The sequence below is a fragment of the Botrytis byssoidea genome (assembly GCF_014898295.1).
Source record: "Botrytis byssoidea strain MUCL 94 chromosome Unknown BBYS_013, whole genome shotgun sequence".
NCBI lineage: Eukaryota > Fungi > Ascomycota > Leotiomycetes > Helotiales > Sclerotiniaceae > Botrytis > Botrytis byssoidea.
The window spans coordinates 28,062-50,378 of NW_024065854.1; the positions used below are offsets into that span (position 1 = coordinate 28,062).

Below are 22,317 nucleotides of genomic sequence, written 5' to 3' on the forward strand. Positions count from 1 at the left end.
TCTGTTATCTACTTCACTTGGTTGCCCTTTTCATATGATTTCAAATCATGTGAAGGGTACATCTTGCTGTTAGCGACTTGAGGATCTTTAGAGTTGTGGAATCAGGAGTCAAACTTGAAATGATTGGAATGATATCCGAGGAGATCATTGGGGAAACAAACACATACGAATGCACACACGCTGTTGCGGCTTGATCAAACTGCAATGATGCAATGATACTGATCAATTTTTATGTACCATAATCAATTAATTCATACAATCATAAAGCTCCTCTCATGTATCTCCATGCTCCAGCACTACCACCATCTCCTCATCATCTCTTTCCCGAATCTGAGAGATTCTTTCACACCTGCCAGCTCCCACTAACAGTAGCAGTCGTAGCGCAACCTTTCGGAACTGTATAACTTCTATTTGGATCCGCCTCCCAAGTAACCGTCCCATCACTCGCCACATTGATAAATTTATACGACACCGTCGTGCCAGCTGGTAGATTGACCGTCACGGTCCACAACGGATTACTAGTCGTATACGTCGCGGCGCTCAACGCAATTGCCGAAGCCGGTGTCCAAGTTCCCAATTGAGAGATGGAACCAGAGAGTTTGATCGTTTGGCCAAAGGAGGTAGTGACCAATTCATTGAAAGTAACAGCTACCGAGGTGGCTGTTGCGCATGAGGAAGTGGTGGTCGAGGTGGAAGTTGTTTTGGTGGTAGCGGATGTACTTGTTGTGGGAGTACTTCCTCCGCCGCTGGGAGTTTGCGATGCGGGCCAAGAAGTGGCGGTTGCGGTGGAATAGGTTCCGATGGCCGAGGTAGCAGAACAAGTTCCTGGGACGCTGGAGGCGGGTGGTTCGCCCCATGAGTATGGGACGACGCCTGCGCGACGGGCCGCGGCGGTGAGGAAGGCTGCGTAGGACCAGGTGAGGTCGTAAGCTGAGAGAGGGGCGCCGCCGGCTTTGTTGAATTGTTCTGAGAGGGAACCGTTGGTCTGTGCGTAGGTTGCGACGATGTTAACGTAGCCATCAGCATAGGTCTTGATGGCGTTGTAGAGAGTGGTGTAGGTTGATGTAGAGGATGCGTATGTTCCGGCTGTGATGGAAGAGCTGAAGTCCTTGAAGAATGCTAGGGAAGTAGCAGTGACTGTGATGGAGCCCATTCTATTCCACGTGTACAATGCATCGTATAATTGTTCGGCAGCAGCAAGAGTATTGAGATACCAAGGGTTGCCACCATAGTAAGAGTCTTCTGGGTAGCGTCCAACAGAAACGGCAACCCCTTCGGCTATTCCAGAATTGATGCTGTAGATAGATCTGAAAGAATCAGTCACAACTTTGTGATTTGACAAAGCACGGTCTGAGCATGGTTGAAATGTAATGGCGTCGCATGCCGCAGTAGGATCAAAAGTCTGAATAGAACTCAAGATACTATTTGCATCTTTTCCGTTTCTTCCGCTGTTTTGGTTGATGTTGGAAATTATGTATCCCGAAGATGAACTCCAGAAACTTTGGAGGAAGCAAAGAACTTGTGGAGCTCTGAAAAGTGGATTAGCACTTGTATTGAAACATATTCTTTCGCGCGTACTTACTGAGAATCACAATAAGTACAGCTTTGGCCGATTTGAGCAGCCAATGCACTGCCTTCAACAAGGGCACGATGTTGAGCAGCGACAGTGAAGAAACTTGATCCTTGAACTTCTTCCCAGAGATCGAAGCCAGTTTGGTTCCCTGTGAATTGAGTCAATCAAAAGCTTCAAAAAGAGAGGGTCATCTATTTTGAGACTAGTTTGGTCTTTCTTCTCAATGACTTACAGTATTGAGTCACATAGGACAGATCATTTCTGATAATTGGCCAAACGATATTTTGCACAGTGGAGGTATATCCATTGGCGATCAACCATTTCGAATAGGTGATCATAGCAGTAGCACGTAAAGCGGGTCCATCTCGTTGAGGTCTTCCCCAAGACCCTGTATAGTTTCACATGTCAGTCACCATTAGAAGAGAGGTTTCTCATTTTTCTCACCTGTAAATGCCGATTTATCCGCATTGAACTTGGGCTCGCCCAGACCACCGGATGACAAACCACCTGAAGGGTTTGATACAGTTTGAAGACCGGCTTGGGAGCTGATATAGTTTTCAATCTCCTGTTGAAGTGATGCAGAATAACTGCTGCTGATAAATGTATCAACGAGGGCTTTGAAGACCAATGCGGAGTCTCGAGTCCAAGTATAAAAATCTGTTTGCATATCAGAATTCCGTTTATTCAAACAAGTTCATGAAATACTCACAATCTGGATTCACTTTATCAGGTGAAGCAATCACAATACCCGAAGCTGCCCCTGAAGCACAAGCTCCATCTGAGCCGATATTACATAAAAGATTTCTGAAAGCAATAGGGCTTTCGGTGGCAATGAAAGAATCCACCGAGCGTTTTAGGATTTCGGCGCGTTGCTCAACTTTACTGGGACCAGGTAGGGCATAAATAGTCTGGAGGGCAAGACTGCCAACCAAAAGAAGGGGAGCGAATGTATGCATAATGGGTTGAACAGCTTGAAGGATCACAGTGCTGTTGAAAGTGCTGATGGAGTTGAGAGAGGTGAGGGAGGAAAGCAAAGAAGAAGCCATTGCTATTTATATTGATGAGAAGGACTTTCCGTCTAGACCTAAGTCATGGATAAATGTATGTAGGAGCGAATTGTGCCTTTGGATACTAGTTGTCTTGATGCATCCGAAGTCTCCAGGGTATTTTTTTTGATAGTGTGAACGGCAGGTAGTTGAATCAAGGTAGCACTGTAGGGATAAGATGAGCTAATCAAGGGAGCACAGAATTTTGCTTTTTTGTTCGTGTAGCTGCAAGGTACGGAGGCAGTCACGATGTTGTGTGCGGTACGGAGGTAGAACCGTTTTGAGATACTTTAGGCGCAACGTTATGCCGTTCAATATGTGAATTTTTGAATGTGCTAAAAGCTTACCATGAAGTTGAATAAATTAAATTTCCTGGTTTTCTCCCCTTCTTCTTAAATACTCAGTAACAAGCTAGGGCCTTTTTGTCAGTTCATTGGTACGCATGTAAAAGTGGCCCCTGAAAGATCGTGTCTAGATGTGATTGAATGTAGCTACTACCAAACAGTCAATGATTAACCGTACTTAGGTAGTCTTCAGATCTTCAGACAGACGGGATGACGACTCCCTAGTATTTCATTTAGTGAGAACAGCTGAAATGTGCTTGAAGATCTCCATTGATACATGCGTTAGTTTGTAATGACTAAGTTGGGCAAGATGAAGTATCTCGAGAGTGCCTCGAGAGTGGGTATAACTTCATATGATTTCAACCCCGCAGTCAGCAATTACGTTGTATACCTGGTAGATACCCAGGCTCGCCAGGTACGTACTCGCTCGTAGGCGTTCGCTAGTCTGGGGTCCCCACACAAGCCATTCTCTATCTAATCGGGCCGTCCCTTGTCTGCAGCCACAGCCTGAATTCAACCCAGCGCTGCGTCTGAGCACGTTTTTCTGCTTTGCGTTTGATGTACGGTACCTACCAGTACGAGCTTGGAGACTCTTTGGTAAAGATCCTCAATGCAGGTGTATACATGCTCTGGAGTTGGGGTTGGTACTTGGAGTTTGTTCCTGACCTTGTAGGTGAGCTTAACTAATGCTGAGATTAAGGAAGAGCACATTTGCCGTATCATTGACACTTTGTGCTCTGTACGATATAAGTATATATAAAGTTGCATGTGAGGGTCTTGCGGAGATCTCCACTACTTCTTAATATGAATCAATGGTGGCTAGAGAGACCGGGTCCTTGAACGATTTGGAAACGGCACAGACAGTTGCGGGATCGAAGGATTATCCGTTATCCGTTATCCGATCGAATGACGAGCCATGGACGAAAAAGCACCAAGTAGAAAGGTAGAAAGGTATTCTGCAAGACATGGTCATTTGGAAAGAAACCAGCAAGTATACCGAGGTTGGACCCCGAGGATCTAGTACTTTCTTTGATTGAGCAATGCACCCTGTAATTGATACCCGAGGCACATAGCTTTTGCGTCAATTGAGAAGACTGGCCGCTTGCCGGGCACATATTAAGTATATTGTTCTGCATGCATGATTGACGGCCCAGTGCTTGAGCGAACCATGGGCCCATTGCTGTGGTCATATTACAGATCATGCAAGCTCGAGCCAACCAGGTCCAGGTCCAAGTCCAGCTTCCATCTCCAGGATAGAGGATTACAATTTACAACCCGGCCATGAGAATCTCGTTACGCCAACGTAGGAGATTATACTCGAGGTAGCGCGGAGAACTACCGTAACGGTACATGATCCCGATGCGTGCACGGCATTGCATGGGAAGTTGCATATCACTCAATGGAAGAAAGTTTGAAATTCAATAATTGATTATGTATCGGGCCTTTTCTCTGCACAAGCAAGACTGTGAAATACGTGGGTGGCTACCTAATATTCAACTTGACGCGCAACACGCATTTGTACCATTATATTCCGTTCGAGCGAATGACGACCGAATGAAGATGACGCCTATTCACATTGTCCTCGCAGATAGTCCACCCCTCATGTGGCCGCCGTAAGTCTCTCATAGATCTTCGCGGTTGCCGTGTAAATTCATAAATGTCGTAGGTCTCAATCAAGTATCGCTTCTTGATGTAAATTCCCCAAGATGAAATGTAGACGAGAGGGTTATTCCGCAACCTCAAAGGCTAACAGCCTAGGCAAACAGATTTGGAATCTGACGTCTTCAGTACACTCATCCACCGAATCAGCCGAAGCGACTCAGGTTTCATAAGGACCGATCATTCTGAGATTTGTCGATCGGATATTGACATCATAAATTACCTTGGTAGGTTGATGGCTCCATAGACGATCGAACTGCCTCAGCATACAACCTTAAACCATCGCTGACGAGCAGTTCTGGTAAAGGGACGCTGGACACAAATCTGGTGTTTTGGTAAGAAGAGAATCAAAAACTTTCTGCGCAATGAAAAACTTTTGTAGCGAATCTATCGCGCTAATTTAGCGTGTCTTTGGAGCCGTGCTAGTATGTATTCGGTTAGAGTAAATTTATCTGTCAGCCTCACATCCCAACTTCAACTTTATTAACGTCGCGAAACTCGAAACAATAATCATCAAATTATTTTTCGGCATCTTATATTACCTCACATCACCATGGCGGACGCTATCTCTATTGAGGAGACGAATCGTATTCGAGCTTCACTTGGAATGAAGCCTTTAGCAGTCCCAGGAGCAGCAGGTCCAATTTTTAAACAGGCTCCGTCTGCACCAGCAGAGGATGTTGGCAGTACTCTAGAATCGCGACAGGCTGAAGGCTATGACAATTATCGAAAACTACAAGAAGCTGAAGAAACCAAAAGGAAAAGGGAGGCCAAAGCAGAAGCTATCAAAAGAGCGCGAGATACAGCCAAACGATTTGCGAAACTCGAAGGCAAAGGTCTGGGAGAAGCCGATGACGATGGCGATCTTGACGCTAAAGCATGGTTGATGAAACAAAAGAAACGACAAAAGGAAATTGAAAAAGCGAGAAAGAAGGAGCAGGAACTTGCTGAGGCAGAAGCTGCTGCAGCTGCCGAATATACAGCGAAAGATCTTGCAGGCGTTAGAGTCGGACATGAGCTAGATACATTTGTCGAGGGAGAAGATCAAGTTCTAACGTTAAAGGATACCACCATCGATGAAAATGAGGAAGAAGGTGATGAGTTGGAGAATTTAGATTTGCGCGAGCGTGAGAAGTTGTCTGATAAGTTGGAACTAAAAAAGAAGAAGCCCGTGTACAACCCGAATGACGATGATGACTCTGGTGATAGAAAGATTCTCGCCCAATATGACGAGGAAATTGATGGCAAGAAAGGAAAGAGGTTCACTTTGGATGGTATGGGTAGCACAACTGAAGCCAGATCAGTGAACTCTGCCTCTACCTCGAAATCAAAAGCCAAAACCTTCAGCCTCGATATTTTGAGTAAGTTTCAGAACCCCGGTTGCTTGAAATTCCAAACAGTACACTCGCTAATATTTCATCAGAAGATGATGAGCCGAAATCCGATTACCTTGATATTTCAGACATCAAGGTTAGAAAGCCCAAGAAGAAGAAGGCCAAATCAACGCGACAAAAGGTAGTGGATGAAGACGACGTGTTTCCAATATCTGAACCGGTTGTTACCAACGGAGATAATGCTGATGCAATGGATGTTGATCAAGGCTCCAAGCCGATTGTCAAAAAACGAACTTTCGAGGACATGTCCTTCGTTGATGATGATGATTTACAAGCTTTACTTGCTACCCAACGAAGAAATGCACTAAAGAAACGCCAAAAGTTACGACCAGAAGAGTTCGCTCAGCGATTACGAGATGAAGCATCAGCAACACCAGCAGCAGATAATGAGGAAGGTAATGATTTGGGACTTGTTATTGATGAAACCTCGGAGTTTGTTGCAAACCTTCAAAAGCCAGTCGCACCAGAGCCCAAGAAAAGATCTGTGTCTCGACCAGACGCCGTTACTTCCATGGGTGCAGATTCTGACGATGACGGGGATGTTCAAATGAATGAATCGTACGCAAATATCGAGGATGATGAAGATAGACTCGCTCGGATCAAGCGTGAAGAAGAAACCAAGGATGCCATTGCGAATAATGGATTGGAAGAGGAAGCCACTCTCGAAAAGGGTTTGGGCTCTACCTTGAAACTCTTGAGAGAAAGAGGTATTTTGAAGACTTCAGAGTCTGGTGATGTGGCCACAATTTTCAGAGAGAAGCAAATGTTTCTCGCGGAAAAACAAAGACGTGAGGCAGAAGCAGAGAGAAGAGCGAAAGCCCAAAGAGAAAGAGATCGTACCACAGGTCGCTTGGATCGAATGTCTGCTCGTGATAGAGAAGAACACGCCAGACAACAGAATACAATGCGAGACCAACAAGAATCGAGGCAGCTCGCTGAGCATTTTAACAAGGAATACAAGCCTAACGTGGAGCTCAAATATGTCGATGAATACGGAAGAAATATGAACCAGAAAGAGGCTTTCAAACATTTATCACATCAGTTCCATGGTAAGGGCAGCGGAAAACAGAAGACGGAGAAATTATTGAAGAAGATCGAAGATGAGAAGCGAAGGGAAGCGCAGAGTTCACTGGATGGAAGTCAAATTGGTGGTATGACGGGGGCAGCAGCACAACAGTTGAAGAAGAACAGACAAGCTGGTGTGAGATTGGCTTGATCAGATCAGTTCGAGCGGGGACTGAGGATATTTATCATGGTGCAAAGGTGCAGACTCCTATATTGTACTTAGATTTTATTGCAATGCTGACAAAGTTTTGAGAAGATACGAATCTTGTGCCTTGGAGCGCACTGTTTTGTGATAAGATGGTAAGTTGATTTGTGATGTGTACTAACTCTAGTGTTCTTTGACGTTTACCTTGTCAGAAATAAGGCAAGTCGTGTTAAATTTTATCTTCGCCTTGATCATTATATGTCAACAAAAAGGGTCTTGCTCACGCGTGAGCATGTCTTTCCGGGTTCCTCCTTCATTTCCGATCAAGACCTTAATGACTCACAACATTCCTATTATTTTACATGCGCCCTCTCCAAAGGCAGATCCAAATCTCTAGTGTGAAAGCGAACCCGTTTATTTTTATACACTACGGACTTGACTACTAACATTAACATCGTGCACGAATACCTCGTTTAGATATCTCTTCATTTTCATTCTCATGTTCAATACTCAAATCGTCTACCTTGACGATTTGTATAAACAGATACATACATACATATACACCGATGTCCTCTGGGAAACAACAAGTACAACATAGCGAGTAGTAGTAATATCGTCTAAATAGGATTGATTATGAATACACATCCAACTGAACTTCTTCACAATGACCTTAATATACTTTTTCAGTCCGTCTCAACTCGTTCTCGGTTGCCATTGCTCGTAGATACCTAGATAGTTGTTTTGGAGTGGTCGTTTATCGTTCTGTATGTGTATTATGCTTGTACCTACATCTTTGATATTTCAATAATCTTCTCATGACAGACAGATGAATCTTGAGACTTCGATTTTGATTTTGCTCTGGAATTCTTGCGCTGAAGGGGATAGATACGCTGGCTTGGAGATACATACATAGTTTGGCTGGGGCTTCTTATACTGATGTGCGGGTAGGTAGGTAGGTAATCGTAACTCGTCCGTCTACTTAGCTAGGTATTTTTATATAGTATATAGGAGGTAGAAAAGTACTTTGTAGATCATGCACTGGTTTGGTTTTCTTGGAGGATTCTTCATGGGGAGAAAGATGAGGAGTTGAGATTGGAGATTGGATACTGGATATTGGATACTGGATATTGGATACTGGATGTCTACCTCCATACCTAATGTAAGATAATCGCTACTCGCTTTCTTTCTTTCTTTCGCTACCAGAGGCCCGCACAATACATACTTCATAATCTAATTTCGGATTTTGCAATATGCTGAGTTTGTTCTTGTGCTAGGAGAAAAAAACTGGATGGGTGGGCGGAAGTTGGATGTTGGGTGTCTGCAGATGTGGAAATGTGTAATGAAAGAGTAAGGTGAAGATCATTAGATATATTGTGTGTTGGGGAAAGCTAGGGATGGTTTGAAGTAATATGATTACGGGGCAGATATGTTATGGTAAGTGAGTTGTAGATCGCAGAGAAGAAATGGCTAGATGTTTTTGTAATTGGTGGCATATAGGAAATGACATAGGGGATTGATTGTAGTCTCAACTATGCTGTGCTATTTCTTGTCTGGTTCTGTATACGCGTCATTATTCAGACAATGGAGAGCATGACGCGTGGGAAGATGAAGGGTGATTCTATGACACTATGGGTTTTTGGGTGAGGGCATTTGAGGCATTCTTAGAATGCATTTTAGGCGCGTTATTGGAGTGCAATTTCAATTTTCGATTCATTATATGTTTCCATCTCACTGCCTGTAAAGGCTCGCACACTCATTATATATACGCATCATGCCATACCAGATCAGATCAGATCATTCGCCCAATTACATTCTTCTCCACCGCCCATCTTCGCAGGTATCGTTGTAATATTCTTCTCCCATGCACACCTATCCAAATCCTAACTTTACTTCATCACAGTGACGCGCTGTAGCTGTCTCCGAATGCAAATATTCACATTTAAAACGGTATCGCGTTTGAGACCTGTCCATTGATATCCACAGGTGCTCCTAACATTCTGATTTGTGCACTATCGTTAGTTGTCATAACTCCGACATTGGCTTGTGATGGATGAGTGATAGATAGGAAGAGGGAGAAGCAAAAGCTGAGTACCTACTTTTTACCCACTTCCGTCGCGCAGCAGCCGACGAAGAGCGAGGCTGGCCAACATACTAGCTATTTTATTTGTCAGTTGGAAGCGAACTTGGAGTGATTGCGGGGCTGGCTGTATCTGGGAGACTTGTAGCTCATAAAACCGTCGCTAGTGCGGAATGAGGAAGGGGAGGGGGAAGGGATTGGTGATACTCACAGCGCTGAGTACTCCAACTCCAAATCCAAGTGTGGGACCGACTATCTTAACATGACATGGGTTTTGATCAGTACCACATTGGATACAGACAAATGGAATTCCGAAGTCGCACATTTTTGGGCTGGGTCGAGCTTCGATCAGGAATTGGAGGGAAGGAAAGCGATAGGATGAGGTGCGATAACAAACTTGAACTAAAATGTGAAACTTGAAGGCGGTTCTAATTCGGGGGAATGGATCAATTGATGGGTATTATCTAATATGGATGAAAGGAGATGGGAATCGTGCAGAATTCCATGGAGTGTCATCAATTTGCAGGAAGAGATGAGATGAGATGAAAAGAATGGATGAGAAGATGGGAAAGAAAGATGATCAGATTTGCATTGACTAGATGGATACTATGTATGTTATTAGTACTTACTAGGTATAGCTGAAGGAAGATTGAATATCTTGGCTATTAGAGCTCAGAGACACTTGCAAAGCTTGATGAAAGTAAAAATTCATGGCATTTACCTGCCTACTAGGTATTCATTCGTAGGTGCCAAGAAAGTAAGTAGTGTGGTATCACTGGTATAGTTGCTTAGATCAAAGAGAGGTTTGGTGAATTACATTAACTACTAAATTCATTATTAGCTGTTCATACTGACGTAGTGATCTGCCAGTAGACTATAATGTTTTACATCTACCGGTATCAATTCGGAAGGCTTTCCATTGGTCGAGGAGAGCACAGGGCATTAGATCGGTCTGATTCATCTATTTCGTCTGAATGTCTGGGGATGAAGGTGTTTTATCTGGGGATATGTTTCAAGGTTAATAAGAGGATTTACCTTTCTTTTTTTCTGTGCTGGAGTATGGAGAAGCGAGAGAAGTGTACACAGTAGGTAGATGGGGGTTTTCAATATGAATGTGATGATAGGTTAGACTTCCCGTCAATTGTGAATGGATATTTTTGAAGAAAGGTTACTATTACCTAGAAAAGCGTGACGATCTAGATAGTACGTAGTCCACAGTATGCAATTCCAAGGCCGGGGGACACCTAAGAGATGAATAAGAGTTGATGACCATCTACTTTCCCTGGTAGTTAGATTGATATCCCCTCGAGGACTCTGGGTAACTGGTATCTAGTAGGCATATGGAATGAAACTTGGAGTCATCTACTACGGAATAGGTGGGAAGTTAGAAACGTCTGTAGCCATTCATCCGGTTGCTCATGCATGACCAGCAGAGAAAGTGAGAGTGAGTCGAGTAAACGGAGCGGAGGACGAAGGTACTCGTATGTATGTGTACACGGTACATTCTCTTCCTTCTCCAAAAGTGGAGTGTGAGTGAAATGGTTCGAGGGAAAATCGAAGAGATATTCTTGATAACTGATACCGATACCGACTGGGTACGGGTTAGATACTGCTTCGCTGGACCTCGATAACTTGTAAATTTGATAAATACCCACCCACTAGACAGGTAGAAAGGACATTAACTTTCCCCTACAGCTAATCAAGTAACGCCATTCGATAAACTTTACCTAATCAATATAATCACGTGATCTTATCCGGACCCTCTATCGAAAAATAAATCCCGATGTACTCCCTTCCTTCCTTTCCGCATCAATTCTGACGTCGAAAACCGACATCTTCGCAACCCTCGCAACCTGCGAACCATTCGCAACCATACCGCAACAACACACCACCTGCATGACATATCGCTTTCACACTTCACATTAAGAAGGTGAACGAGTTGTTTTTGGCAGCGATGACTTCATCACAGATGGCAGAGGCCATTCCTCAACCTGTCGCGCCCGTTGCATTAATGTCTTCAGGCATTCATCACTTCGACGCTGATCGTACCGAACTGTTCGCATACCCCAAACCCTCTCACGATAATAACAGTCCCGTCTTTGCAGAACAAGACAAGTCTGTTGCCGCTGCAATGGATACAGCTCTTCCTTCGAATTCAGCCCAACCATCGACAAGTCTCCTTCCCGAGATCAAGACTTCAAGCACTCCTGAAGAGGCACTCAACACTACGAACGAAATGGGAAATACAGGATCAGAAAAACATACTGAGAACAATGCTTCCGCACAGCCCAAAGTGCCAATCGATTCCGCAATGGCGATGGACAATGCGACAATTAAACGGGAGTCGCATGAAAAAGAGGCCAACGAGACCAACCCCGAGATTTTTGGACAACTCGGTCCAGAATCAGCAGGGCAACCCACTCAGGAACAACTACAATCGTCAAATATTGGACCCCTTGCCTCATTTCCTCCTTATAACACGACAAATGCACTTGTAGATCCTGCGAATATATATGGAGCGGATATGAATTTGGATGGCAATGTATGGGCCTATGGTCAGACTATGGACTTTCCAAACGTCGCGCCCAATCCGGACTTTTATAATCGACAACCTTTGATAGACCCGGGAGTGCAGTTGGATGGTTATGCAAAGCTAGCTTTTGATGATTCGGACTTTTATATGACTACACATGAATTGATCATAGGTCGTGATCAAAATGGGTATAACAATATGAGAAGATATGAGAAGGAACATGAGGCAATGAATACATCAGAATTCTCCTCGTTTAAACCAACCATGCAGATCGAAAGTCATACTGGTGGTATCATGGATCCTTGGGTAAAATTGGCAGACAGGCGAAGTCGCAAGGGAAAAAAGAGTAAGGGCTCAAGATCTATCAGCGGAAACAGTGCTAGTGCTGGATCACTTTTTCCTCCTGCGAATGGAAACATGTCACTTCAAAACCCCGATCCGCATAGTTGTCCTGTCCTCCATGTACATCCTCCATTCAACAAAGGTGTAGCGGGCTTCAAAGCAATATCCAGAGAACACGTTAAAATATTCTATGATGACCATCAAGATAGTTTCAAAGTAGAATTCCTTGGTAGAAATGGAGGTTTCGTGGACGACATATACTTCGAGCCTAAGCAGATAGCACCATTAGTAAGTGGTAGCAAATTGCAAATGGGCTTTGTTTTCTTTAGATTTCTGTTACCAGATGTCGTAATCGATGACACAGGGTTCCAGTATCAAGAAGAACCTGAAGAAGAAGCAACGGCTACTGCGACAACAACTTATTCGGAAGGAGGGAAAGAAATGAGTCTTAGTTTTGATGATGCACCACGAGCTGGTGATCAGAGGTCTACCGACAGCGAATGCTCTTCAGAATATGAGAACGATTTTGCCGTGGACGAAATTCCTGATAACGAAGTGGACAGAGCAGAGGATCTCGATCCTTTGTACCCCTTAGGAGTAGCAATTGACGAAGAACAAGACGCCGAGGAAGCAGAATCCCCTGTTGACAACTTAACGGACAGTAGCCCACAGCCTACAAAGAAACGTGGGCCAGGACGCCCGCCTAAGAATGGTGTGATGTCCAAACGGGAACAACAAATTGCTAAGAAGGAAGCCCTGGAAAGAGAGAGAATTCAAGAAGAAGAACGGGCGCAAGAAGAGCAGAGGGTTGAAGAACAAAATCAAGCAACAGCCTCAAAAACTGTACCTGGTAAGAACAAAGTTGGTCGACCAAGAAAGCATCCACGACCAGATGTTACTGAAGAAGGACCGCCACGACAAAAACGCAAATATACCAAGAGACAATCAGGCCCCAAGACCCCTGAGGAGGCTGATGAGGACAGATTTGATGATGATGGCAATTGCATACAAGCCAAAAACGGAAGCTCCAGAAAGGTCGCTTATGTTTTGAAAGAAGTTACACACAAAAGGGAGGACTACACTGCGGATCAACTTTCAAGGCCACCAAAGAATTATCTTCAGGTCATTTTTGAGCTTCTAAAAGAAGCAGAGCAACCTTTGTGTCTTCCACAAATCTATAACGAGATGGAGGTCCAGTATCCGTATTACGCCTTTCAAGAATCAAAGGGGTGGCAAAGCAGTGTGAGGCACAATTTAGGACAGCATGATTGCTTTGAACGTACTAAACGTGCCGGTAAAGGCTGGGCTTGGACTCTGAAGCCCGGTTCCAGTTATCTAAAGGAGAAGAAGAAGAGAGCACCTTCACCTCCAGTCGCAGGTGGAAATCAACCAATATATCAAGCTGGCCCATCAGTTTCTGGTTACGGTCAACCTCCGCCTGGATATATGTTGAATCCCAATTTATGTCATAATCAGATGAACCCACATGCACAAGGGGAGTATCAACAATACCAACCAGGCCAGCCCTACATGGGCCCAAATCCTCACTATTCTCCTTATCCCCCTCAGGGTTACCATCCACCTCAAGGTATTCAGCCACCTTTTATCCCTCCAATGGCACCTCAATTGGTACCTTCTGCGCCTGCTTCTTATAGTTCCCCTTATGCTCCGAAGCCACCTGCCGCTGGAACACAATCTCAAGGCACTCAACAGCAAAATCTACAGCAAACTTCGCAACAACAGCCTCAACAACAACAGCCTCAACAACAACAGCCTCAACAACAACAACCTCAACACCAACAGCCTCAACACCAACAGCCTCAACACCAACAGCCTCAACACCAACAGCCTCAACACCAACAGCATCCACATCAACAGGCCCAACAGCAGCAGAATCCAAATCAACAACATCCACAGCATCAACAACCATATCCACAGCCTCAGCAGTCTCACTATCAACCACCGCAGCCACCGAAAACGAACCAAGCACCAGTGCAGTCACAGCAACTACAACCACCAACTGGCCACCAAACCCAGACTGCTGCTCATGCTGCACCACAAGTTACGCATGGAGCTGTACCAGTCGCGACTCCTCAAAAAAGGGTCATACCTCCTAACCTGGTCGCTGCCATAACCGCATATCGTAACCATGTTGCCAACTTGATCCGTAAACGAGCTCCAAATGATGCTGAGGCAATTGTTGACAAGGCCATAAATCGAGTCTATGATGGCACCGAAGAAGATCGTTCTCTTGATAGTACCGAACATGAGATGAAACTCATCAATGGTGTTCTAAATATTCTTAAGTTGCCCCCTGTTCCTCGTGCACCTCCTGCCAACCAAAATCATGCTCAACCACAGCCTGCTGTACCGCAACAGATTCCCCAGCCGCCGATCAATCAGAACAAACCTCAAGGCAACATACCTCAGCAACCTGGAAAGCCTATTGGAGCAGACCTTCCAAAACAAACGATCATGCGACCATCGTTCTTTGGAACCCATCAAAATCAATCCAGTAACTCTTCTGTACCCAGACCACCATTGATGACACCAGTCCTGCAAAGAAGTAATTCAGGATCTGCCCCTACCCCTTCCAGAACAACTACAGCCTCATCCTCTTCTGTGCCATTTAATCCCTCAAATCCGCCACCACAAACCGCTGTTTCAGGAAACAACAAAATTAGTGGTACCACGCCACCTGTCGCAAGCACAGTCAATCAATCCATTGCACAGCCTGTTGATCAAAATGGAACAAACGAGAGAGGAGCTAATCAGATTGGAACAACTCAAATCGGAACCAATCGACATGGAACAAGTCAGATTGGAATAAATCATGGGCTCAAAGCCGGTGAAACGTTGACAGAGGCCGGTTTCGTACGAAGTTTCCCTCACCCACCAATCTCCAGTTGATGGGGCATGTTACTTGAAGTAACATATCATTCAGATATAGAGTGAGTATCTGAAAAAAAAAATCAGTTATTTCGATTCCATTCAATTGGGCAAGCATGCCCACGTACGGAGTATATATTTGAACTTAAAAAGTTTTTATTTCATTGCATAAGCACATGATGATTATATGAAAGGAGACGGGTTAATTTCATTTTTTAATGCGGTGTTGGGAGCAACGGGACAACTTGGGTCTTTGTCGCTTTCATCGATTTGAAATGGGTTTGGCCAGACTTGGCATTGGGATTGGGTATGGGCGTGGGCGTGGATCTGGGCATTAACGTTATACGAATTGATGCACGGCATATGTCTAGCTAATGTATTAGGGAAAGAGTAGGCGTTCTTATAGATATCCCATCCGCGAGATGATTAGCGTACTCTAGCATACACGATCCTGCATAGCAGCGGTGATTCTTTTCTTTTTGGGAATGGGAACTTGGAGCTTGGCCACAAGCATAAGGGATGGCGTTTTTGAATTTTGTTTAGTTTTCTTTGTCGTGTCGATTGGTTGTTCTTTTATGAACAGATAGTATCGAATGCCTCTTTTGGCTCTTTACTCGGGCTTTCAGGTGCCGGTTTTGGGTATAACACGTAGCTTGGTTTGGTGGCATCTAGCTCCAGATCGGGGCAAAGCGTTGACTTTGGTGATTCTTTTGATTTCTTACCTTGCTTGTTGGGTCAATGACCCAGACGTTAAGAGGGAAAATGGAGAATATTTTCTCGAGGTCTAGCGGGTGTTTTGATATGGAGACATTACCCAGATACGCATTTACGAATAGGGAAGAGAAGAAGCAGCGATGGGATGGAATGGAATATGTATATATGAGTCAATAGGAATTTGTTTTGTTAAGTTTCATGGGTTTTCAGACCCTAAGAGTCGTCTGGGATGTGAGCATGTGATTTTGTATGTGTTATAGGGGTTTGAATGATCGTGTGTGGATTACAATGATGTATGAGGTGTGAATTTTCATATTCATTTCGTAAGTACGTCTTATTGTTGTACTTTAATACTTTTCATCGTTCGTTCGGAACATGTATGATGGATGATTCATAGTGCATACTTACCTGCTATTTCAGACTCAAAGTTTTTCTCTCACTAGGTACTTTGTGTTTTTGTTGTGTGTACCCAAGTGGCGTGGATTGTTGATCATAGTATATCCTTTGTTATAAAATAGGATGGATGAGTTTGTTAGTATTGGGGAAGTGGTTTAGGTTGCTTTGGGGAAATATGATTACAAGATGAGGGGAGCTTTGGGGGGAGTATGGGATGGGATGGGATAGAATGGGCTAGTGGGTGAGTGTGCATGGAACGAGATGATGTGGAATATATTTGCTATGTGAAGATAGATGTTTTGGGGGGGGGTTGGTTGGTTAGGGTGGATATATGTAGATGTTCAATTGTGGGATTGCGGGTTTGGGTGTATGGGATGGGAGTTGGCGAGATGGTGAGATGGAATGGTAGGAAGAGATGATGTAGAAGAGAGTGTACATAGATTGATTACTTGTGATATTTCAGCTGAAAGCTTTTTGAGTTGATTTTTGGCTAGATGATTGGATGATTGGATTGGATTGTATGATAATGAAGTAGGTAGGGATATGAATCAGATTGGAGTAGGATAGAATAAAATGAGAAATATATAAGCGCCATGCACTTTGACTTGTTTTCAAGAGATGAATTCGGATCGAAAGTTCGCGGAAGAAGCTAGAAATGAAAGATGAGGGATTGATTGATTGATACTCGTTTACATGCTGAGAAATGTGTATCTTCGTATATGGAGAGCAGGGGAGAAACAATGGGGGTTTGAGTATTCTTGTCTTGGGCAATGAGATGTAATGTACGGGATGAACGAATTACATGGGATGGTGGATTTTATAGATTGAGAAGGTGCATGTCAATTGTGGTATGAAGTTTAGAGAGGATAAGATAAGTATTAGAGGTGTTTGGATATAGGTGTTTGAATATTTATCTGTCTTGCTATACGGAAAGAACGAAGGTGGTTGTTGATGACGTGAGTTTGTATAAAATTTCTGAGCGGCGAGTGAGTTTGTTAGGTATATATGGAAAAGGAACTGGATGATATGTAGTATGACACATACTACATCGCACATTAGACAAACACCTATTCCAAACTCTATTTCGTTGATCTATTGATGTGCAGTTTTGATGTATGCGCATCAACTACGTTTGCTTAAATTTTAGATTTTACCTTGGTTTACCCTCACAGATATCCATCGAAGCATGTAATCTGGATTATCCTATCCACTTCCGAGGAGCTATACATTCATTCTACATATATCTACAACCCAAGACCATGTCATTGGTAGAAAGGCAAGAACATTGCATTCTCATTACAGATATGCATCAGCATCATCACTAGCATAACAAACCCACACAATCTGTATATACCATTTCATCAACTCACTCTTCCTCCATCAAGAAAGTCCGTCCCCCTTTACCTTGCCTCTCCACTTGACTCTTTTCTTCCTCCTCCTATATTTTCCTACTTCTTCCGATCCGACCCCATATCTTACCCATCTCACCTCATTCCACCTCATATTATTCCATCCGGTACGCTCCGAGATCAGAGTTCCGACCCTGCATATACAGGCGTCAATGCCGTTTCTTATGTGAGACAGCAGACTTTCCGTACCAGTGGAAGTAGAACCGTATATTAGATCTACATGCAGTGTTGTGGTATACTAGTATAGTAATATTCTTTGTGTTATCACTCCGTGTTATATCTCATTTCTTTAATGGGTGCATATAACATGTTTGTGACACCGTCAGATAGATATAGTGCGTGAGTACTGGGTTGGCATTCGATTGCACAGATGCATTTATACACAGGGAGATGTGAGATGCATATGTACAACTTCCGATGAATAATATGTGATAGGATTCTTACTTGGTGGAGGGATGATTGCCCATTGAAGATAAATGAGAAAGCAGCTTTGTATGCCCTGCATATTAATTCTCTATCGGTTATTCAGTTACTTGTCAAGTGGCCTCGATGCAACAATACTTGGAATGAGATCGGATGAACGAAAATTCTTAGCATAGCAGTCATATCGTATTTTGTTTCATGTCGGTGAGTGCATTGATGTCGTGGTCGCTGCATGACGAGCCGCGATTGAATTTGCTGATTGCAGCGCTTCGAGGCGGGCGTCCTCGAAGTGGACAACATAGTTTTATATTAGAGCCAACTGCATCACCGCTTTTTAGCCACAATTCAGCATCCTTGATCAATAAACGGTTTGAAAAGCTTGACAACCAATCAGCCAGCTATGCGTTCTAAGTAGTCACCTGACTTGATGCTTAATTTCGTTGTCATTTCAAATGCTCATTTCATTGAAACTACCAACACTGCCCGAAAGCTAGCTCTTGGGGCTTGATTATCGCTATCGACATATTAATTCTTGCAGGTGTAACGGAACAATCTACTCTTTGCAATGCTAGTACCGCTTCCCGTTCTTTTATATATTCTCACTCTATCTTCGTGATACGCTCATCACATCACTGGGGGCCAAAAAATGATAAAAAGCCGCGAAATATCTCGCGCTGCACGAAGAGACAGCTCGTCATGGGTGTAACTCCAACGCATGATTCTCGGACGTAGCAAATTTCTGCAGGGTCTGTCATAAATCCCGGAAGCCGGATCACACATGCATGGCCGGGGATTATTATGGTGTTGGGGAGAAGGGTTCGGTCGTTTATTATCCGCGTTGGGCGCGTCAAGGGAAGGAAATTCGATGCGACGACATGAAAAGGAAAAGGGTAGACTCAAACCCAACGATAAAAATCTCTGAGGATAATACAAGTTCCAAGTTCAATAATAGCTGAGATAGGAAGGATCTGATGACATCTATTGGATGCTCGTATCTGGTCAGACGTATCACGAACCACTGTGTGTAGCCCGTTTATTTGTGAAAACCGGCATCGAGGCATCTCGAGTTGAATGATCAGAAAAATTCATGCTCTCATGGCCGGGCAAACCTTCCCATAATTTTCCAGTATGGCCGTCTGCTGATGCCAATGATATAGGGCTCTGGATGATAGTTACTGCAAAAAGATAGAAGGCCAATAGGGTGACACTTCATCACGTGAATTGGATGGTGACAGTTCCAAGTTGCACGTAACTATCCCATTTCTCTGTGTACTGCGCGGAGAAAGCTTCGAAAATGTCATCGAACCCCCACGAACGTTAGGTTGATCAGTTGTCAAATACTTCTGACAAATATGATATCTATCCTGAGCTTCTGATGTTTCTTTGAATAGGCGAATATAAAAGAGTGTTCACTTCATAGACTACAGAATCCAGTCAACTTCGCCCAAACAACATTGTCCAGGCCTCATAATTGATTGGAGTGGAAGTATTGAGTCTCAAATAAGCCAGCAGGCATGAGACACCAAACAATATTGTGGAATGAATGTTTTGAGCTGGTACTCAAAAATGGAGGAAGGAATTAGACGATCGATTTCCAATGGCCACGAAACACCAACTTCGGTAGACAAGGACAAAGAAAGAATGCATATCTATGATGGACAAGTAATCAGGGAAATTGTGAAGGATGGAGGGATTGATTTCCCATTTGGAATACGCTATCCATACAAGCTGGGGCAACCTTCTTCGCCAATTCTAGGGTTTGAGTGATAATTAGCGGACCTGCGATAAGAGAAAGAAACCCCTCCGAGAATTAGATTATGATCGGTGATCTGCAGATACAATACTATCTTTGTCGACTTTCTTGAAACAGGTATGCTTCTTGATCACCCAAGACTCAACATTTCGTTTTGAATCCCAAGATCGAAATTCAAGAAACACCAGACTAAATCTGGATCTTCGATGGAACCCAACTTTATTAGCCAAAGAATTTAGGTTGCATGTGGAAATTCTGAGAAGCATTTCGTAGAATTTGATTGATGTCCTCGTGATATTAGATTTTTGCATTAAATCTTCCTGCTGCAGTTCTTCGTAACACGACTGTATTCTTGCTGCAATGTAATTAACCTCATATTCCAGCAATGGAATGCCACGAGAGATACGCATCGGAGGCGGTTTATAGCGTTACATTTCATTTTCACGGTTAGTACCCTTTAGTATCTTATGATTACTAGGGAGTACGTTGGAACCAATGGGGTGTGAGAGGACAAACTCGCCAGTCCGCCTCAACAAGGCGATTAAGATATTGGCTTCCAAACACCACTATTGCCCGGAATATCATATTGTATGCAGACCTCTCTGCGGATACGTGTAAGGTTGCTACGACCTTTGATTCAGCTAGTCGACTTAGCAACAGTCTATAAATCCACAAAATCGTCCGATTTCAATAAGACGTTAAATGAGGGGCGTTGATAGCTGCTGATGTCTATTGCCACCTCCTTAGTCGTAACAAGGCTCTTATAAAATGCCCGAACATCCATACAAAAGAGTGTCATAGACGAGTGTATATAGTGATACACAACCAGTCCATAACCCCTTAAACCTCCTGCTTCGCACTCATCTTTCTGCCATACCATCGCCAAGTGCAATGTCTTCTCAACTTAATCGGTACTGGATACCCAATCTTGATATAAATAAGAGAGTCATCACCAAGGAGATTCAATACTATCTGGGACCAGAATCCACGCTGAGGCCATATACACGAGACGTACGTGATGACGATTTCAGCTGCCAAATAATCATACTCATACGGTACATAGGGAGAAGACGGATATCTGATTAGCACACCAGGAGAGTGCTTGACAGATGTGAGCACAATTATGTACAACCAACCGTCTTAGAGTCTCGATTAATCTGATATATAGGAACAGATAGACGATATCTGTATCAAGTCAAAGGAGCTCTGGGAAAAGCAGGCAGCAGCTCGAGCCAAGAAGGAATCAGACAAGCAACTGAAACGGCCTCTGCACCAGCCAGTCGTAATTTCAAGAGGCTCAAAGCCCCGTTCCTCAAGATCCCATCGCCCGGATCATAAAAGTTCTTAATATTCGAATGGCCTAGACTTAAAAAAGGATGAAAATTATTCTCAAGACGCAAATATCCTGCGCGTGGATATTTCAGCGAGAGCTAAAGAGCATGGCATCGTTCCTGTTTCATAGAACAAAAGAGCTCGAAGTCTGCCAAAGGGCAAAGATATTAAGCTGCTGCGGAAGTAACAATGCATAGCGCTTGCATACATCTTGTTGTTGCCGTTGATATCCTGGTTTCTTATGTAGCCTTTGCATCTTTTGGAGGTGTGTTTGTTGGCGTATAGTCTGCATATTCTTTAACACATCTGCCATTGTTCCAGTATAGGGAAATTCATATGTTGGCACAACTTTCCTCGAGATGGAAATTCTGTGAATAGAAATCAGCATCCAGAAGCCACTCTTGTCAATTGTAACTTTTTTTGACAACACGAACCAAAAGTGCCACTCCCTCCATGGAGGCGATGAAAGGTCTTGTGACTCTTATTGCCGTGTCTTCCACTAGAGTTATAATCGCTAGATGCACCACTAGTCTTAGTCGTATTTGATGCAGCCGACATTAGGTCCCGTTTGAAGCCTCACAATCCCAGATATCTGGGTTGAGGTGAGGCTGCATTTTAAATGCGACCGAATAGCATGTTAGGCTGAGTTAATCTGCAGCCAAGAACGAAGCGAGACATTAGATGTAGTTGCAGCTCTCTATCCTTGTACTGGATTTACCCGGATTTGGCGACATGATTATTTTGGTAAATGTATTGACAATGTAGACTTTCCCATCGTCCCGAGACAGCAATTGTTGTTCCATTTAGTATTGGAATTTATCATTTCTTAATAACGACAGGAGCAAATTCTCAAGACCGACTTGATGAGGCCTTTTGACGCCAACACAAACTGAACTCAAAACAAATAGTGACCACATGAGATTTGGGTACTCGAAGCCGTATATTTACTTATGTGCCCCTAGGGCTCTGAATGATCTATAAGGCCTAAGAACTTTGATCTGAGTCGGTTTGTAGGAACGAACGTTAGCGCGGCTCCCAATATCAAAACCACTCTGACATTGCCGGAAATATTGCCAGCATAGTGATTGCATACAATGGAATATGAAGACCATGCTAGGCTTCTTGGGAAACAATTGTGATTCTGGGAAGAGTGCGTTTTTCACACGAGTTTGGGATGGCTCGTGAGGATCCTCATATTTGGCTCGAGTCTCAAACAAACTTGA

The 22,317-nt window shown here is 43.7% G+C and overlaps 5 protein-coding genes across 5 annotated transcripts; 3 read left to right on the forward strand and 2 right to left on the reverse strand.

Annotated features, from left to right (window-relative positions):
- Positions 1-235: 235 nt before the first annotated feature.
- On the reverse strand, positions 236-3,064 carry EAE97_006800 (uncharacterized protein). The gene is made up of 5 exons (XM_038877313.1): positions 2,283-3,064; positions 2,018-2,230; positions 1,806-1,961; positions 1,583-1,721; positions 236-1,529 (listed from the first exon to the last, which is right to left on the reverse strand). The coding sequence occupies exons 1-5, from the start codon at positions 2,617-2,619 to the stop codon at positions 344-346; spliced, it is 2,031 nt and encodes a 676-aa protein (XP_038731503.1). The 5' UTR covers positions 2,620-3,064; the 3' UTR covers positions 236-343.
- Positions 3,065-5,175: 2,111 nt separating this feature from the next.
- EAE97_006801 (uncharacterized protein) lies at positions 5,176-7,232 on the forward strand (the record flags this gene model as incomplete). The annotated part of the gene is made up of 2 exons (XM_038877314.1): positions 5,176-5,983; positions 6,046-7,232. 2 exons carry the CDS (start codon positions 5,176-5,178, stop codon positions 7,230-7,232), a joined length of 1,995 nt encoding a protein of 664 aa, XP_038731504.1.
- A 1,933-nt stretch (positions 7,233-9,165) lies between these two features.
- Positions 9,166-9,628, reverse strand: EAE97_006802 (uncharacterized protein; the record flags this gene model as incomplete). The annotated part of the gene is made up of 3 exons (XM_038877315.1): positions 9,166-9,223; positions 9,323-9,381; positions 9,515-9,628. 3 exons carry the CDS (start codon positions 9,626-9,628, stop codon positions 9,166-9,168), a joined length of 231 nt encoding a protein of 76 aa, XP_038731505.1.
- Positions 9,629-11,257: 1,629 nt separating this feature from the next.
- EAE97_006803 (uncharacterized protein) lies at positions 11,258-14,448 on the forward strand (the record flags this gene model as incomplete). The annotated part of the gene is made up of 2 exons (XM_038877316.1): positions 11,258-14,377; positions 14,437-14,448. The coding sequence occupies 2 exons, from the start codon at positions 11,258-11,260 to the stop codon at positions 14,446-14,448; spliced, it is 3,132 nt and encodes a 1,043-aa protein (XP_038731506.1).
- A 6,205-nt stretch (positions 14,449-20,653) lies between these two features.
- On the forward strand, positions 20,654-21,110 carry EAE97_006804 (uncharacterized protein; the record flags this gene model as incomplete). The annotated part of the gene is made up of 3 exons (XM_038877317.1): positions 20,654-20,773; positions 20,826-20,873; positions 20,931-21,110. 3 exons carry the CDS (start codon positions 20,654-20,656, stop codon positions 21,108-21,110), a joined length of 348 nt encoding a protein of 115 aa, XP_038731507.1.
- Positions 21,111-22,317: the final 1,207 nt, after the last annotated feature.

Bases quoted from the DNA above. Each gene is read 5' to 3' on its own strand.
- EAE97_006800 (XM_038877313.1), bottom strand. From the start codon at position 2,619: ATGGCTTCTTCTTTGCTTTCCTCCCTCACCTCTCTCAACTCCATCAGC. The intron at 1,722-1,805 runs GTAAGTCATTGA...CTCAATTCACAG, and splicing joins GTCCTATGTGACTCAATACT to GGAACCAAACTGGCTTCGAT. The intron at 1,530-1,582 runs GTAAGTACGCGC...TCCACTTTTCAG, and splicing joins TGTACTTATTGTGATTCTCA to AGCTCCACAAGTTCTTTGCT.